This window comes from Callionymus lyra, chromosome 17, assembly GCF_982586985.1.
Source record: "Callionymus lyra chromosome 17, fCalLyr1.hap1.1, whole genome shotgun sequence".
Taxonomy (NCBI): domain Eukaryota; kingdom Metazoa; phylum Chordata; class Actinopteri; order Syngnathiformes; family Callionymidae; genus Callionymus; species Callionymus lyra.
Window position 1 is genome coordinate 2,495,458 of NC_141834.1, and position 15,918 is coordinate 2,511,375.

The 15,918-nt window shown below is 38.0% G+C and overlaps 1 protein-coding gene across 1 annotated transcript; it reads left to right on the forward strand.

The window, feature by feature from the left end:
* The first annotated feature begins 3,914 nt into the window (after positions 1 to 3,914).
* On the forward strand, positions 3,915 to 12,466 carry LOC148062071 (gamma-aminobutyric acid receptor subunit rho-1-like). The gene is made up of 8 exons (XM_087812459.1): positions 3,915 to 4,017; positions 6,467 to 6,534; positions 6,667 to 6,890; positions 10,575 to 10,657; positions 10,736 to 10,876; positions 10,944 to 11,096; positions 11,923 to 12,119; positions 12,182 to 12,466. The coding sequence occupies exons 1-8, from the start codon at positions 3,999 to 4,001 to the stop codon at positions 12,464 to 12,466; spliced, it is 1,170 nt and encodes a 389-aa protein (XP_087668585.1). The 5' UTR covers positions 3,915 to 3,998.
* The last annotated feature ends 3,452 nt before the right edge of the window (positions 12,467 to 15,918 follow it).

A 15,918-nucleotide genomic window follows, 5' to 3' on the forward strand; every position in this document is an offset into this window, starting at 1 on the left:
AAGAATGAGCTTCAAGCCTGCAAAGTTTAGGGCCTTGGTGTTTAGGAAAAGAAAAGGCTACCTCTTCCTCTTTATCCGAGGACATTTTAAGATCTTGTCATGGCGGCAAAAGTATTCAAACCAATCAGAGAATTCACCGACACCGATTCACTGAGTACTCAGCCAGCAGTCAAACAGATGAAGACACTCCAATTCAAGTCCCTTGTTCAATCTCTGTATGAGTTTCTCTGAAGCCTCTATCAACTACCTTGGGCCTCGGCGACTAGTTATCTATTTCAAAGCATACTATGTAGTCAGCTTAGTTAAATCATTTTTACTAGCCCAAGTGATGCTGTGATATATATTATTATTTTCCAGTCTAGGTTTTTCTCTTGATTGAAGTTGATCTGCTCAGATAGTTTGGTTTAGGCCAGGATTTCCGTAAAATGCTGTCAGAACTAGATGACCTTCTGTTTATTGGTTATACATTCAGTAATGTGTCTGACAAAAATTAGAATTGCAGTTCTGTGAGTTGGTGTTTTGATGAGTAAGAATAGAACCAAAAAAAAACATTTGTGCTTGTAGGCCTGAACGGGAAAATCTCCTTCTATGGTTACATAACCTCTAATCTGATTGTGTTAACGTGCTTTCTAATTTATTACTATTATTGTTGATCCATAAAGGGTTAGTGGAGCAGAAAGGAGATTGACAACTGAGTCAAAAGTATAAAAATAAAATATTGCATGATTATCTCTGATAATTTATTTAATGTTTTTTACTTCCAGTTTTATCTCAAAAGTATGTCAATTTAAAGATTTAAAGTGTTGTGTTTGGCATTAAACGTGTATTGAAAAATAAACAATAGTGTTCTATTTGCTCTATAATCTATGTGTATTCCAAAACGCCAATACGTTATGTGAAAATGATTTTTTTTATTTTGTGATCAAAGGCATGATGAACGTTTGGAAGCTTGTTTAACATATGTATATGTATTTTAAGGTAAGGTAAGGTAAGGTAGGATTTTATTGATCCCTCAGGAGGTCTCCTTGGGGATTTTTTTTTTTCCAATAGCCACAGCAAATACAGCAATTTTTCACAAAAAAGAAATCAAAATAAAATAAGAACAAGAACACAGAGAAATAAAGAGAAAGAACAAGATGATTTTAAGCAAAGTAGTTGGTCAGTAGGAGGCTAAGTCAGTAACAGACCAAGGTATAAGATTATTTCAACAAGCTGCACTCTTTCCTGCATCATTTTCTTTTAATCTTCATCAGGATAAATGGTAAGCGTCAGACTCAGCTGGTTTCAGATCTATTCAGAGATTGGTTTCAGGTGCGTCTCTAGCCGAGGATAGTCACAGAGATGTTCTAGGGCATCCTTTAAAGCAACATTACGTAAGATGTTTATATTATTTCATTCTTTCTGAAAGGATTGCTTTCATTTGTGAACAGTCACAACTCACACAGTGAAGCCCCTTAACTAAATTGGGTTTAGGTCAGAACTCTTGCTGGGCCACTCAAGAATAGCCACAGAGACGTCCACACACTTTGTTATGTTATTTGTGTGATTAGGTTCATTGTCTTTTTGGAAGGTGAAACTTTGGTTCAGTGAGTTGTCCAGAGCACTGGGGAAGATGTTTTCTTCCAGTATATCTCTGTACTTGGTCACATTCATTGGGATTGTGGTGGGCAGGTGATGAGCTGTGCATGGTTTTCACCACATATAGTGCTTAGAATTAACGCCAAAAAGCTCAATCTCGGTCTCGTCAGACCAGATAATCTTTCTCTTATAGACAAATCAATGCTGGCTTTCATAGTTCTTGCACTGAGAGGGAGGCTTCCGTGGTGGAGACCTGTAGTGATAGTTGACTTGGTAGGTCTAGGAAGAGTTCTTGTCGTGCCAAACTTTTTCCATTTTACCCTTGTGTTATCTCAGGGTCGAGGTGACCCATAGGCCCGAAAACAAATGGGTTTGTGGTATCCATTGTATTTGTGACACCCCTTGTGTTGCTTTTGGGTCAAGGTGAATGACCTCCACCACTGCATATGTATTCATGAACGCCAGGGAGGTCCTTCATCTTGACCCAAAAGCAACACAAGGGGTGTCACAAATACAATGGATACCACAAACCCATTTGTTTTTGGGCCTTTGGGTCACTTTGACCCTGAGATAACACAAGGATTATGGAGGCCACTGTGCTTTAAGGAACCTTCAGTGCTTCAGAAATTATTTTGTAACCTTAGCCAGACCTGTACCAAAATGATGTCTCTTTGGGGTTTTAATAATTAAGACCATTTTATGGACTTACTTCACTTTTTCTTTTTCGATCCATTTTTTTTAAGTCAAATTTTTTTCTCTCAAGCTTGGTACACACTCAGAAATAAAATGAACTTCTTTGATTTAAGGAAATGGAGGCCATGAAACAAGGAGGCAAAAGTAAAGGGGTCTGAATAATTTCTGCACCGACTGTATATTCAGTTTGGTGGAGCAGCTTCAGGTTGTTGTTTCTGCATCCCTGGTTTCAAAGGAGCTGCACATTTATGGGGAATATTGGCTTAGAGTCGACACTTTACTTTGTGGCGTCTTCATATGAATCCTAATCTTGTCCTGAAAATATCTGATATTTTTAAATAATTATGTTTTACAATTTAAAAAGTATTGTGTATTATATAATCCCTATTTGATTAAAACAGGTTAAACATTTTGGACATGCCAGTCATACCCAATGGTGTTCAAATAAAAGAGGTTTTGGATGCTTTCTTAGTGCAGCTGCGTTTTAAATTGCTTATCCCTGTGGGATAAATTCATTTCACAGCATGTATTTGTTGTTAAGGTTTATAGTGGTACAGTTGCATTTCTCACCAATTAATGATTTATATTTGTTTGATCAACTGAAGATTTGTTTCATGACGTGAAAAATCACTTGGATACATACAAATTGTCGCTTTATTTATACTTTGAACACAGTGGGCGACTTTTTGTAATGTAATATTTGCACAATTTTAACGTTTTTCTGCCCTTTTTAATCAAATAATCTAAACATATATATATTGAATGAGAGCAGCTGGTTCTTAATAATGACTCGAACCAAAATAAAGTTTATTTTAAAAGAGGTAAAGATCCCGTCACTTGTTTAGAGTTTGCCTCTTAGCTTCTAGTCAGAGAGGAGGAAGACTATTAGGAACAAATCTGGCTTAAATTTTGTTGGTTCTTTGTTCTCACAGCCCGTCAGCCATTATGTAACATTAGGGCTGGAGGTCCGAACCAGCTCTAACTCCAGCTCTAACATGTGAGCAGCAGCGCAAATCTGGGGCACAGCGAGTGGAATGAAAAGATTAGTCTCAAATACATTTTTCAACACAGATTAGACTAAACTATATCTCTTACCATCCGCATATATTTCAATATTCTAATGATAATGTGTCAATGTCACGATATGAAGATTGACAGGTTTGTGTTGAAATATAATTGAATAAATATCTTTTATTGAACCAAAACCCTGTCAGATTTTCTCAAAGAAGACCAACTTGTGTAAAGCAGGATGTGGCTCATACATTTTATAAAGATGTTCCTAAAGAACTTTTTTAGGAAATGTGAATTTATGTTAAAATAATATATATAGATGCAATTTAATGACTACATGTTGCGATTATTTAGTGCTTTTCCTTTTAAAATGCATCTTTTGACTTTACACAACTGTTGTATTTATTAGATATGTGTTATCGTTTCTTTCTCTCTTCCTACAGGTTAAAAAGAGAAATGCCTCTTTTGGTAAGAACCAAGCATCATACCTGCAGGTACACCGCCTACGTTATCCTCTTTGTCTTGATATTTTTTCTCATTTAAAACAAAAAAAAAAAACTCTACTTCTGGAGTCCATCTCCTAAAAAGGTTTTTCCACCTGAATCCAAAGTCATCTCTCTTGTTCCAGCCCTCTCTACAAACGAAGTCCTGACATCACAAAATCCTCGGGCACCAAGTCTGAGCAGCTTCTGAGAATAGATGACCATGACTTCACCATGCGACCGGGATTTGGAGGTAAAAGGCTGTTTTCAGATCCAATGACAAAGTGAGAAGACCAGAGAAATGTTTCATGTTCTATTATAATGTGCCACTTGAAATATCCTTCTGACACACAGTTACTGATTATAAGATGCAGGTTTTTATTGTTACAAATAACCAGTAGTGACGAGGGTTTTTAATCCCTTATTCAAGGACTTTGTTAATGAATGCATTATCTTTATGAATGAAGTGCACGTTACTGCTGTGCACCCGCTCAGAGCGACCTTCTTGGACACGCTGTGGTCACTGCAGATGTCTGTTGTGAGCTGACTGCATGCATCTGTTTATTTCATGAGAGGTTAAGACAGAATGATGGTACACATTCGTTTTTTTCGTTGTAGTTTTGATTTAACAGAACAAAAGTTGAGGCCTAGGTTACCATTCCTCTGTCCTCGTCATCAGTTTAGCCTTTTGAAGGCCGTTGGTGTTGGTGGACCTGTTTCAAACTGGGTATGGGATGTGATATTTAACTTAAAGCCTGAAAAGTGTAGATGCAAGGTTTATTGAATATGGACGTATTTTCTTTTCTTCTGACAAACCAAAAAAAACTTTTGTGTTTCTGTATTTTACTGAAAAGCTACTGTAAATCCCAAACTAAGTCCGCTCATACATTTTCAATTTTTTTGTTAAACTGTGGCAGCGGATCAAGTTCTCTTTCCAGGAAAGAGTCTGGTTTTGTAATGAAATGTTCAGACGAGTCATCAGACTAAAGAGCCTTGTGTGCTCTGTACAGTGAAGACAATCTGTATGTCCAGCGAGCTTAAAGGAAGCGAGAGTGCAGACCTCAGATTAGGATTATGTCTGATCTTTATATCTTCATGAACTGATTAATTATCAAGTGATCTCTAGTTTAATTTGCCATGATCCTCATCCTAGTCAGACACATTTGTGTCCCTGTCCAGTTCTCATCACTTCTGTTAAGTAAGGAAAGATCACTGACTTGTCTGACCTACCAGACACAATAAAAGAAATAGAAAAACATCTGCATTTATTTTAACGCTCACTTAATAGGTTCAGACCCAAACAACCTTTAAAATTTTTGTTTCACTTTAATTTCGCTTGAAAAACCGTATCAATATAATTGTGTCAAGGAATGCAGAAGATTAAAAATAGAAATTATAACTTATATAATTAAATATGTTGTGTAATGTTTTTTGCAGTTTGTGAAAATGTTGATGTTTTCTTTGGTGAATTTTCTTCGCTTATTGCTTCATAATTTAGCTAATTGTAGCTCCCCTTATGGACTCTTAGTTAATATGTATTTTCCAAACTTTGCATTCCAAACCATACAGCTCTGTCATATTAAAATGATGTGATTCCCCTTCTTTTTATTTTCATACTGTGAGATGTTTCTTTCATAGGAGGAGTTAGGGAGGACTTGGCTGCGTCTTGCAGTCTTCGAAAAAATGTCCACACTAAGCATTTGAAGCCATCTTTTGTCCCTCTATCTCATGATCCGTTGTGTGAGTTATACAAGAACAAGCTTTCTGAATTCACAAGACAACCATATTGAAAGACTTATTTTTAAACTTCCATATGCATTCAAACTTTATTTTTAACGTAAAAATTGTGTTAAGGTAAAGTTTACTATGGATAACAGTATATATATTTTTTATCCCATGGTTCTGTTTTACTCAGAAACGAGGAAGAAGAAGCAACTTGTACTGTTTTGAAATAAATAACATAAACATTATAGTAAGTAAGTAAGTAATTTTTATTTGTATAACGCTTTTCTAGACCAGGGTCACAAAGCACTTGAACAATCAAAACAATATTCAATAAAGTATATACTTTAAAGGTCAAGATAAAACTGATAACACAACAGGAGAAAATCAAGGAAAAGCCTCAACAAATAAAAACGTCTTAAGATGTTTCTTGAAGGAGTCAGTAGATCCATCAAGCGCAAAGAGAGAGGAAGATCGTTCCAAAGCTTAGGAGCAACAGCCTGGAAGGATTTCTCTCCTCTGGTCCTGAACCGTGTGCGAGGAACCATCAGCAGATTCTGATCCACAGACCTCAGAGCCCGAGCTGGGTTGTAAGGCTGGATCAGATCAGTGATGTAAGGAGGAGCCTGACCATGAATAGCTCTGAGAGTAAGAACCAGAGTTTTAAAGTTGATCCTGAAAGAAACTGGAAGCCAGTGAAGAGTTTTAAGGATCGGAGAAATGTGAGTTCTTCTACTTGAGCGGGTCAGAATTCTCGCTGCAGAGTTCTGAATCAGCTGCAGGCGAGACAGATCCTTCTTGTTAAGACATGAAAACAAACTGTTGCAGTAGTCCAGGCGAGAAGACACAAACGCATGGATTACAAGCTCCAGATCATGTTCCGACAACATTTTCCTAAGTTTAGAGATTTATGTATATTTACCTATATATTATGTCATAGATAGATCAGTTTGAAATGATTCAAAGTTGTGTTTGTCCAGGCCCTGCAGTTCCAGTCGGAGTTGATGTTCAAGTAGAGAGCCTGGATGCCATTTCAGAAGTTGATATGGTAGGTTTTAAAATGTGTTATGTTGTTTTGGTTAATGCAGTAAGCAATTAAGTAAAATATATTTGTTAAAACATACGTAGTTTATCTTAATTTGGAGTTTTTAATATTTAATGCTTGGTTGCATTGTTGCAGGACTTCACAATGACCTTGTACCTGCGACACTACTGGAAAGATGAGCGGCTCTCGTTCAGGAGCACCAACAACCAGAGCATGACCTTTGACGGCCGCTTGGTCAAGAAGATATGGGTGCCAGATATGTTTTTTGTACACTCGAAGAGGTCCTTCACCCACGACACGACCACAGATAACGTTATGCTGCGAGTTTTTCCTGACGGAAAAGTCCTCTACAGTCTCAGGTGAGTACCAACCAAGATTTATTTAGATAAAAACCAAAGGTTTGGTATAAAAGGTGCTTATGAGAAATATATAGAGGCTTTGTTTAGTGACATTTGTTAAGATATTTGATTGTGCATTTCAAGATAAAGAACACCTGTCAGGCTGTCACACATGGTCAATTTATGGACTCACACAAATATAAAAGAAATGTATTATATAATTATATTCATACTAGGAAATGATGTGTGTAAATGCATGGGAGAGTTTTATAGGGTGGAATATTCTAATAGATTGGTCTGGACCGATGCAGTAAAGTTGCTGACTCAGTCACATTTATTATGATGCACAAACTTTATTCTTTTTAAAGTAGCTTGTTAATCTCAAATTATAAGATGGCAAGAAAGCAGATCAGAGGGTTTTCCAGGATCCAGGATTCACAGACACAAGGTGTGAGTGCACAGTAAATGTGTTCTAGAGTCAGTGCAGTGGGACATACGAGGATTCTTGAGGACAGTCACTTCTGTTTGAGATGGTCACCAATCAGGTTTAATTTAAGTTTATCAAATCTAAAATAAACTAAACTATCTAAATGCCACAGTAATTTAAAAAAACACAAAGATTCACATGATCCAGAAATAAAAAGGGATGAAGACTTCAAATGTTAAATACTGTATACTTATTTATCTGTATGAAATTTGACCAACAAGCGATAATAGAATAGTTAATTATTAACAACACATTATTAACAAACAACTATAAGTTAGTTGTTTGTTCCTACATATCCAGGGAATAATTCCACTAAAGCCTGGTGACACACAAACTTGTTTATTTTGTGTGAAGGCCACTAGGCTGGTTAGAAGCCCCTTTGTAGAAATAATGCCTTGCAAAATGGGCCGCAAGCATCTTGTCCGGACAGATGGGGACATGGAATCACCTGCCAGATTAGTTTTGGCAGTAAAATAACATGAGCTGCCACCGTGACCTCGTCCTAGATAAACACCGCAGTGTAGCTGAATGAGGATTTCACTGGTAATTAAAATCATCGCTACATTGATTTCCATTATTGGAACACGTATTTAAAGACTTCAATTCTGGTCTTTGTAAGTAACAGTAATACAACACTCTAAGACCAATCCAACAATGTAAAACAGACATAGAGATCAATTGTTGGTTTGATTTATTAAATTAGCCATTAGAACATTCTTTTACCAGAAATGGTTGGATATTAAAAAAAAATATGAAGGCATAGAATCATGTCATTTAAATTTGGGCAAGTGAAAAGTTGGTTCGGGCAAGTAGGAATGACCATCTACTTGTCCAACCCTGGCAGCACCCACAATTTGCCACCTCTGTCTGTAGTTCCAACCTAAGGTAATCGGATAAAATTGACCGAACAGAAATCCACATTTACTGGTACTAGTTAAGATTTCTTAAAGGGCACCTAATGTGAAAACCCAACTTTCCTGACTTATTCACAAGTTGTAAATGTTGAAGTCGTCCTCTTCAAAATGCAGTAGGTCATTCATCATGACATTTCTCCGTTTTGAAGTTATTACTTAATAAAGTTCTCTCCCGTCTGAAATCTCGCCAAACGAGACTACGGTTTCAATTATACATTCTAACATCACTCTGGTGCAGGTGTCCTAGAAGCCCTAAATCAGTTAAGTACCTACATGTTAGTTGTAAAACAAAATAAATATTTATGTAAACATGGTGATGAGAGTTAATTCTGCCTTTAGGTGTTTTTTTAATGTGTACACTAAGCACCAAACCTTTTTTTTATTATTTGTTTTTTATGTACAAAACGGGAGTTACAGGGCTGAGTTGAAATATACGTAAGTCCTTGAATGCAACTGGTGTTTTTTTAACCAATCAGAGCAGAGTGGGTGTGGCTTAAGCATATTTTCTAATGTAAATATCTTGGTTAAATGAGAGTTTTGTGCAAAAAGAAACATACTGATGAGTATAATGAGGTCCTAGAACAATTTAAGAGACACTTAAATCAGCACTTTAGGTGCCCTTTAAAGATTCACTCTTTCTCTGTCCATACATAGATAGACAGAGAGACATTAGTCACAGCTTAAGATTTGTATTTAACAGTGTAATGCTGTGCCAATTACCACCACTAATTCTTCCACGCATGACCCTCTCATTTTGGAGAGTATCAGGGGCTCAGTGCCGAGCGTGCAGATTAGGAAATCCACATGACAAGCCCAACATCTGGATCTCTGCCTCCTGTTACGAGGCCGTCAGCGTACAGCTTATAACGGCAGTGAACTTAGTAGTGATGTCATCATCTGCGAATGTGATTTTTAAGTGACATCACCAGAGCTGTTTTGGTAAACAATTGCATGCATGTGTGCTGGTCACATAGCCCGGAAGGATTTTGTAGATTGATGAGGATTGGCAGGTGAAGGTCGTGTGCAGATGCTGCCTGCTCAGCACGCCGGCTTCACTTGTACTGTGAGGATTATCTATTTTAATTTATCATCTCCCTTTGCATTGAAAACAAATCTCTGACCAGGATACGAATAATAAGGATGCGCTGCTGACGGATCTGAGATAATGAGGAAGCAACTCTCAAATAGGGATTAGGCAAAAGCAATAAAAGCTGATTTAGGCTCAGGAAAAGAAATGTTTAGGAATGTCTTTATTTCACATTATAGTAAGCAGTTTCTGGGCGTGTGTTGTTTTTAAGTTAGATGAAGGCTCCTGTTGTGTCAGTTTCCTATTTCATCTTTCTGGTCAAAAAGTCTCTCAGTACTCAGTACTCGGTGGTCACATGACACTCATAGAATATCCGGACTGTTTGTCGGGGAAATGTTGTAAAAATTAAACGAGAGAGTTTTTACTAAAGGATTTCGCAAATTCACGACAAGTCAAAATTAGACCATCATTACAAAACAATGTCAAATTGTAACATTTTGCTCACTGATGGTAGGAGTCTGCAAAAAATATTATTAAATCATCATATTTTAGTGATATTGTCATGGAGGGGAGGACGTCCGTCTTAATTAAGCGTATACATTGACATTAAAAAAGGCCAATTTCTTTTTTGCAGTTCATTTCATGACACACAAATCTTACTCTCGATCTCAGCTCTGCAAAAAGCTGTTGTGAATTTATCCTATTTTGATGCTACTATCTCAATAGCTCAAAAGCTAAAGAAATGATTTGCAATGCATAATAAAGATTATCATTAAAATCAAGTGTCATTAGAAGCAGTAACTTTTTTGAATAGGTAAAACTAAATGTGACACTGGTGACAGATAATCTGAGATGAATAACAATGCAGACTTTTTCCATCAGAAACAAAAATATTTTGGGGGTAAATGACGGAATATGCTGCTTATACAAGAGGTACTCTGGGACCCTACTTTTACCTTCAAGTATGCAGTATGTTGTTTAAGATTTGACATCAAGGCAATTTCTCTCTCCTAAAAGTAAAAACTCTTTTGGTAGACGGGACATAAAGCTCATCTTACTGATTAACTTTTATATTGTATTTTCTTTCTTACATTGTTGTTCAGCATTCAAAAAACAAGATAGTATTTTAAAGATAGGTCATGTCTAAACATTTCGCTGCCTCAAAAACATCACAGTCAGAGAAGTGAGTTTAAAAGGGAGACAATCAATCAGAATTGTTGGAGTAACACTTAAGAGTTTCTACAATTTTCTAACCAAGTCACCATGCTGACCTACAGAGTGACGGTCACGGCCATGTGCAGCATGGACCTCAGTCGCTTTCCTCTGGACACACAGACCTGCTCGCTGGAGATCGAAAGCTGTAAGTGGAATCGTCTTCCCAAATGTTTTGTCAGATCTGCTCGACTCTTCTTCACGAAGGTTTTAATCCTCTGCACAGACGCGTACACGGATGACGATCTGATGTTGTACTGGAAGGAAGGAAACCGCTCATTAAACACAGACGAGAGGATATCTCTGTCACAGTTCCTGATCCAGGAATTCCACACCACCACCAAACTGGCCTTTTACAGCAGCACAGGTACAGTCGGCCATTACGAAAACCTGCCGGACGTCACCGTCGCCTACTAACATCCTGTCCTCTCCAGGCTGGTACAACCGTCTCTACATCAACTTCACGCTGCGGCGCCACATCTTCTTCTTCCTGCTGCAGACCTACTTCCCCGCGACACTGATGGTCATGCTGTCCTGGGTGTCCTTCTGGATCGACCGCAGGGCTGTTCCTGCCCGAGTCCCTTTAGGTGAGATCAAGCCCGCCAAGAATAGAGCTACATTTCAAAGAGAACGAGCTTCATATAGGATCTTGTTAATCTATAGATTTTTAAACCTTTACTCCCTACAGGGGGTGCTCTTAATAGGAGATGATGCAAAAAGAAAGACAGTTTGTTTTGAACAGTAAATTTGTGCATCATGCATCACTCATGATAGAAAACATTATGTTTAAGATGGAAGTAGAGATGCTGCACGTAAAGTAAGTTAGAAATACATTTATAAAGAAGGACAGTTCTCTGTAAATATACTCAATCATTCTTACACAAAAGCTTAAACAAATCATTGCTCGGATTATATTTTCGCAATGTGTGTTTGTAAACAATACAGTTCCTAGTTTATAGCTTATTCATAGCAGATGGAGTGCCCCCAGATGCAACACTAATAGACTCAGGGACTCATTCATCCCTTATTCTATTAGTTTGTATAATTATTTTGAGTTTGGGGGCAGGAGTGGAGTGAAAACATGAGTCTATTCTATGGGTTTGCTACGTCACAAACGGATATCTATGAGATAAAGCTGATCCATGCATGCATACTTCTACTGTTGACAGGTTGGATGCATTTAAAAGCAACAAAGAAATTGAGATCTGCTGTCACAATTATCTGCGGAAAACGGATATAACTGTTCGAACTCAACACTTTTTTTTGACAGTTGTTCTGCATAGGATCAATTCACTTATTTTTGATAAAAAATGACATTGTTTCTGAAAATTATATCAAACAACGTATTATTTTTCATCATCTTCTGGTACTCTATATTCGTTTTTTGATCTTTCTCTTCCTACTGTTCTGCAGGAATCACCACGGTGCTCACCATGTCCACCATCATCACAGGAGTCAACGCCTCCATGCCCAGAGTGTCGTACATCAAAGCCGTGGACATCTACCTCTGGGTCAGTTTTGTCTTCGTCTTCCTGTCCGTGATCGAGTACGCTGCCGTCAACTACCTGTCGACTCTGCAAGAACGGAAGGAGAGAAAACTACGAGAGACAGTGAGTGTTCGGAATATCCCAGTGTTGGAACAGTGTTGATATAATTTCTGTTTTTGTTGCAGCTTCCATGCACTTGTGGTATAGCGGATGGAGGGATGATGTCGACTAGTTACAGTGAGGTGGACGCCAACAACACTGGCAACTATGGCATGCCAGAGATCAACGGACTCAAGCGCGACCGTATGCTGGACCTGGGCATGGAGAGCGACCCTGTTACAGGCTACGTTGGCTCCAGCGCCTACAGCAGTGTCTGGATTGACACACATATTATTGACAAGTACTCACGATTCCTCTTTCCTGGATCTTACATCCTCTTCAACCTCATCTACTGGTCCATCTACTCCTAACAGGGGACCCCGCAAGAGGACCTTAACACCTGGACCTGGCCTTTCCATTAACGCTAAGGTCTCTAGTTAATCTTGGGTCACTTGGTTCTGATCTGAGTTCAACTGAGTCTTAAGATGGCTATTGTGCTTCTGCCTTGAATAGATGGAGAACAGATGTGTCGGTAGTAATCCTCCCTTACATGGATCATATGCCCTCAAACCTGTAGATGGAACCTTCTGGACCTGAATGTTGATGTTGTTCGAATCGTCATCTATAAACTAAAAAAAAGCTGTAATAGGCTCTTTTTTTCATGATCATACATTAGGTCCCTCTTAAAGGTCACGTGCAAGATGGAACTTTTCATGTGGCCTAGGTATCACTTGGACAATTGTTCCCATGACTACAAAAATGGGCATTTTTCCTGTGTATAAGTAACTGAGCTCCAACAGCGCCTGCCTCGAACTTGTGTTTCTTCATAGCTATGTTTACTGTGACGTACATGCAGAAAACTCACTAGCCGTCGTTGCGGTTGCGGTTATCCATCATAGTGGTCTTCCTCCTTCACCAGTCTCTATGGACCGTGTCGTTTTGGAGATCTCCAAATTCCATTCCTTTAAATGGCCTTTGTTTTTTGTTCAGGCACGGTAGCCCACCTATGCCAGCTACTTGTATTACACCTGCTTCTGAGTGGCCGAATACAACAGACGTCTGTGTGTATGTGTTCTAGACTTGCAGCACTTCGAAGCGAGAGAAAATGTTGTGGCAACGACCTTGTGTTCATAACCATCTAAACAATCAATTGTTTATTATTATTGTTTCACAGTGAATCGGATTCTTTGACATACATATCTTGTGCTTTCATGTCTGTATATATTTCCCACTTCAGAAGAACTTAATCATTTGTCAAAAATACCAAAAAGCCATATAATACACAGGGACTACTGTCACTTAACACTATCAGAAGTTCGAGTTCCAGCTGCATTACTGTGCATATGTATTCATGGAAGCCAGAGAGGTCGTTCAACTTGACCCACAGGCAACACAAGGGATACCATAAACACATTTGTTTTAAACCTGTTGGGTCACTTTGACCCAGAGATTACACAAGGGTTAAGTGACATGATTGACATCAGACGTGGTCAGTCAGAGTCTTAGAGGAACCAAGGTTTATTGCAGTAATGATTTATTTGGTGTATTTGATAGTTATGGCCTGTTCAAACTAACCCGACTGCATCTTAATGGATGATATGGATATTGTTTGCAACTGGGATGAAACATGAAGGATACATTTTCAAAGTGGTCAATACTTTTATCTTGAAGCTATGAGACATTTATGTCAGGAAAACATTTATTGATTTGAAATCAATTAATGCAATGCATATTAAAATGAGTCCATCTTGTCTGTCACTGGGAGGAAAAGAAGAATTTAAGATGAATAACTGAGGCAAAAAAAGGAAAACTTCACATTTGTCTAACATGATGTGAAAGTCTTGCCCTGGATGTGTTTTTAATGGAAAATGGGAATGGCCCCATTTTTGGAGCCTGAAAGTTGATTTTCTGCAAAATGTTACAAGTTTTTCAAGTATTGAACTTGACTCTCCATCAACATGGATTAAACTAGTTTCTTGAATGTGGTGCACTGTCATGGTGACAAACTCAGGTATTGTGGATCAAAATAAAAAGGTCATTTTCACGCTTTTCATTTTATTTATTCAACACTCACAATTTAGACTAAAATTCACCTTCCGTATATACGTTTTGGAGTACAGGAGGAAACTGGAGTGCCTAGAGAGAAACAAACTGGTTCTTATCCATCTATTTAACAAATAATGCACAAATGGATCTGACTCAGCTTTGCACGTCATCGTTTTCAAAAGGTACAGATAAGTTATTTATGTCCACAAGCAGATCTAAAGTTTTCAAATTAATTCACTTTGTCAAATTGCAAAAAGTTTTTAATCTAGTTTCCATATATACGCAGGATTCATGTGGACGACAGACCGTGTCCTTCTGGTCCTTAATAGCAGAGCTTTTTCCACTTGATAATATTGTATAATATTAAGTTATAAAGTATTTTGTCCAGTGAAGTTGCTAATACAGCCTTGACATTGATGACCAGAGTCTTGTTCTAACAATTGAATGTTAATATTTAAATTTGTTAAAACCATCTTTACTCCTGTTTTGAAGTTTTATTATTGACAGTTGGAATGTTTTAGATGTCAGAGTAAATCTAGTGGACGAAAGACATCTATCCTCCGCTTTATGTAACTCTGATGTAACATCTGCTCGGGCTTAACCAAATTTCCAATAAAACCCTGTCACATATGAACCAAAACAGATTAATGTAATCTGATTTATTTGTGTATGAAAACTCCTCTTCCCGTCTCGCTGAAGAGGATCAACAATGAGACCATAGTCTGATGATATGAACTCTGTATTTGACCCAGAACCTGGTGAAAAAGAAAGGTATGGCTGATTGGCCAACAATGAATTGTAATCAAGAATTTGAAAATGCAAGTGACTTTTTTGCCTATTCTAAAACGAAACGGATAAGATGGTTTAGATTAAAGATGGGTCTGATGTTTACAATTTAATTTAACATTTATCAATGTGTGTATAATCAAACAAAAGGATTTCTATTTTGTTGTCGGATGTCTTACTACTTTTATGATTCCAAATGTTTGAAATCAGACTTCTGTAATTTTCCCAAATCATATTTTCACGCATAACAATTCCGATAGGAGTAACGGGTAGGACTGGAGTCTATCCCAGTCTCGTCGGGCAAGAGGCAGAGGACACCCTGAACAGGATGCCAGCCTATCATGGGTCACAAAAAGACATCCAAACATTTACACACACACTTATACCCAAGTACAATTTCACCAAGTTCCCAATCAACCTTTTTTTTTCGGAACCTTGGAAATAAACTGGAGTGCTCGGAGTAAACCCAAGCAACACAGGGAGAACACACAATTATAAGTTTTTAAGGTAATTGTTTAATGTTAAATGTTGCACTAAAACTCTTTCCTAGTTGATGGAAAACTTCACCGAAAACTGTTACTTAAATTTGGGCTGTTCTGAGAGTGCAACAGATGTCTGTAGTGTTCTGTTCTACACCTTGACATCTGTGCTAGACAGTTTTCCTCAGACCGATTGGTCCTTCGTTGAACTAGGGTTTTTCCTAACCCTCAGAGATTTCAGGCTTGTTAACTCACAGGTGTCCACTGGTCAGGATAATTTTTTCAACGGTCACTGCAGCAAAATCTAGCCTGAACTTTAAAGCGTAGAAGCCTCATCGCTTTCCTATGGTTCAAGTTCAGCTTTTCAACTGGTAGGTCCGACTGTTCTTAAGCCAGTCAAACCTGTGACATTATTTGAACTAGCTCTGGCTCCACTCTGGCTCATCGGTTATTGTTAAAGGCCTCTTGAGCTCAGATTCTTGCTGTTTTCTCTCTGTGGTTTGGTTCAGAGC

Bases quoted from the DNA above. Each gene is read 5' to 3' on its own strand.
- LOC148062071 (XM_087812459.1), top strand. The intron at 10,658-10,735 runs GTAAGTGGAATC...TCCTCTGCACAG, and splicing joins CTCGCTGGAGATCGAAAGCT to ACGCGTACACGGATGACGAT. The intron at 12,120-12,181 runs GTGAGTGTTCGG...TTTTTGTTGCAG, and splicing joins AGAGAAAACTACGAGAGACA to CTTCCATGCACTTGTGGTAT.